Here is a 1,805-nt window from a genome sequence, read left to right as displayed (position 1 = left end):
ACACTGAGGAAAGTAAATACTATGGAGACCTTGCAAATATTTGCAAGGGGGGCTGTTTGTCAAGTTTGTCTCATAGAAATTCCGTGAAAGATTCATTATGAGAACAAGTTTTGGGATTTTGTTGGTGGCCAGTTGAAGATGCATTTGGCACTATTTTGGTTTTCTTACCTTTTGACACCCTTGAAATTATATTCAGACCTGTCTGAGTCTTTTCAGTCCTAAAGAAGAGATAAATAATTATTATGAGAAGTAATGCATTGAAAAAAGAGTGTTGAAAAGCTACAAGCATCCAGCAGAGTATAAAAATGAAGGAAATATGTCACCTACTTGCAAGATTTGATCTCACCACCAATTTACCAGAGCCAAAAGGAGGAGATAGGCTCCTGGATGGGTCATTAACCTCAGCAGTTTGTATCAGTGTCTCTTCAGCTAGATAGTAGCACAAGACTGTTAATCTAAGATAGGAAGACATTTTTTTGTAGATACTTTCCAAAAGCTATCACTGTATTACATAGGATCAAGAGAGGTAGTTAACTATGTTATCTGAAGTTAGGCAGGAGGCAGGGCAGGCTGGTGCCTTATAAACTACCTTGTTCAGAAAGGCATGAGCTTTCATAGCATTTGAAGAAGCAGGCTGTAGCTTATGAGCTTTCATAAGGTACAGCCTAGTTCTTCAGATGCTATGAGTGGCCTTGTGGAAAAGGGAGGTACTAAATAGGAAGGAATGAATTCATTTAAATGAAGGTAGAGGAAGAGGAGGAAAGGATGGGGGAAAGTGACTGCTGAGAGGGGTGAAAGTGGGTTGAAGATATCAAAAGGGATAAACAAAGCAGTTAACCCACTGAGAAATAGAGGGGTTATGAAAGCTAGTCCAGGTAATGGGATAAGATCCCAGAGTCTCTGGTGAGAACATACTTAACAAAATCCTGTCTATGGATGATTTCTTTCTGAAATACTGTGTTTAGGTTAAGAAGAGCCAGTTAGCTGTGGTTCCTACCTGTAGTCTGGATCTCTCGTGATTGTAGGTGGTCCCTGTGCTGGGAGAGTCTCTTTATCATAAGATATTTCATTTTCATAAATGATGCGATTACCTTCAAACTGTGCAAACAAAAAGTTGATTAAAATGGAAGTTTACTCAGTAAAAAGAGAGAGAGAAAGCTAGCGTGTGCACGCCCTTGCCGGTAGCCTACCCTCTGCGATGTGCCACAAGTGGTGACGTGGAATTTGAAGAAGGCACGTCCATTGTTAGATTCTTCAGGCTTGCAGGTGCTGTCCTTCAGTTTTGTTTTTCTCATGTCAATGGAAGGAACAGTCCTCATTTTGGCAGAAATGATTATTGTTCCATTGGGATAGCATACTAAGAAAATTAGGGAAGCTCTTTAATTCAGGAAAGGCAGCATGTTCTATGTTATGATCCAAGTACACAGCTTACCTATAAATTCTGAAGAGTTAAAATTGCAGCCAACGGAGAATATTTGCAAGGTCTCCATAGTATTTACTTTCCTCAGTGTAATATCAAATCTCGTTTTGATTCTCTGGAAGGACACTTCCTGTGGGGTGGGAAATAATCCAATATTTCTCCAGTCAAAATATATCATTGATCAGCATAACTAAGACGCTGCTCTTTAGTAGGCTGCTTTGAACACTAGCAAAAGATTAAGGTTTGAGGTTATCATAGTATAGTAGCTAGGGTTGGAAGGGACCTAAACATATCATCAAGTCTGACCCCCTGCCTTGGGCAAGAATGGATGCTGGGGTCATATGACAGCAGTCAGGTGGGTATCCAGCCTCCTCTTTAAGACCCC

At 40.4% G+C, this 1,805-nt stretch overlaps 1 protein-coding gene across 1 annotated transcript; it reads right to left on the bottom strand.

Annotated features, from left to right (window-relative positions):
- Positions 1–923: 923 nt before the first annotated feature.
- Positions 924–1,340, bottom strand: LOC109300108 (zona pellucida sperm-binding protein 2-like). The gene is made up of 2 exons (XM_019520697.1): positions 1,191–1,340; positions 924–1,098 (listed from the first exon to the last, which is right to left on the bottom strand). The coding sequence occupies exons 1-2, from the start codon at positions 1,317–1,319 to the stop codon at positions 994–996; spliced, it is 234 nt and encodes a 77-aa protein (XP_019376242.1). The 5' UTR covers positions 1,320–1,340; the 3' UTR covers positions 924–993.
- Positions 1,341–1,805: the final 465 nt, after the last annotated feature.

The sequence above is a fragment of the Gavialis gangeticus genome, unplaced genomic scaffold, assembly GCF_001723915.1.
Source record: "Gavialis gangeticus isolate Ggan-Ray unplaced genomic scaffold, GavGan_comp1, whole genome shotgun sequence".
Taxonomy (NCBI): Eukaryota; Metazoa; Chordata; order Crocodylia; family Gavialidae; genus Gavialis; species Gavialis gangeticus.
The sequence above is the reverse complement of the archived record's forward strand: the minus strand, read 5'-3'. Positions and strand labels throughout refer to the sequence as shown.

Bases quoted from the DNA above. Each gene is read 5' to 3' on its own strand.
- LOC109300108 (XM_019520697.1), bottom strand. From the start codon at position 1,319: ATGAGGACTGTTCCTTCCATTGACATGAGAAAAACAAAACTGAAGGAC. The intron at 1,099-1,190 runs GTAGGCTACCGG...TTGTTTGCACAG, and splicing joins CTTGTGGCACATCGCAGAGG to TTTGAAGGTAATCGCATCAT.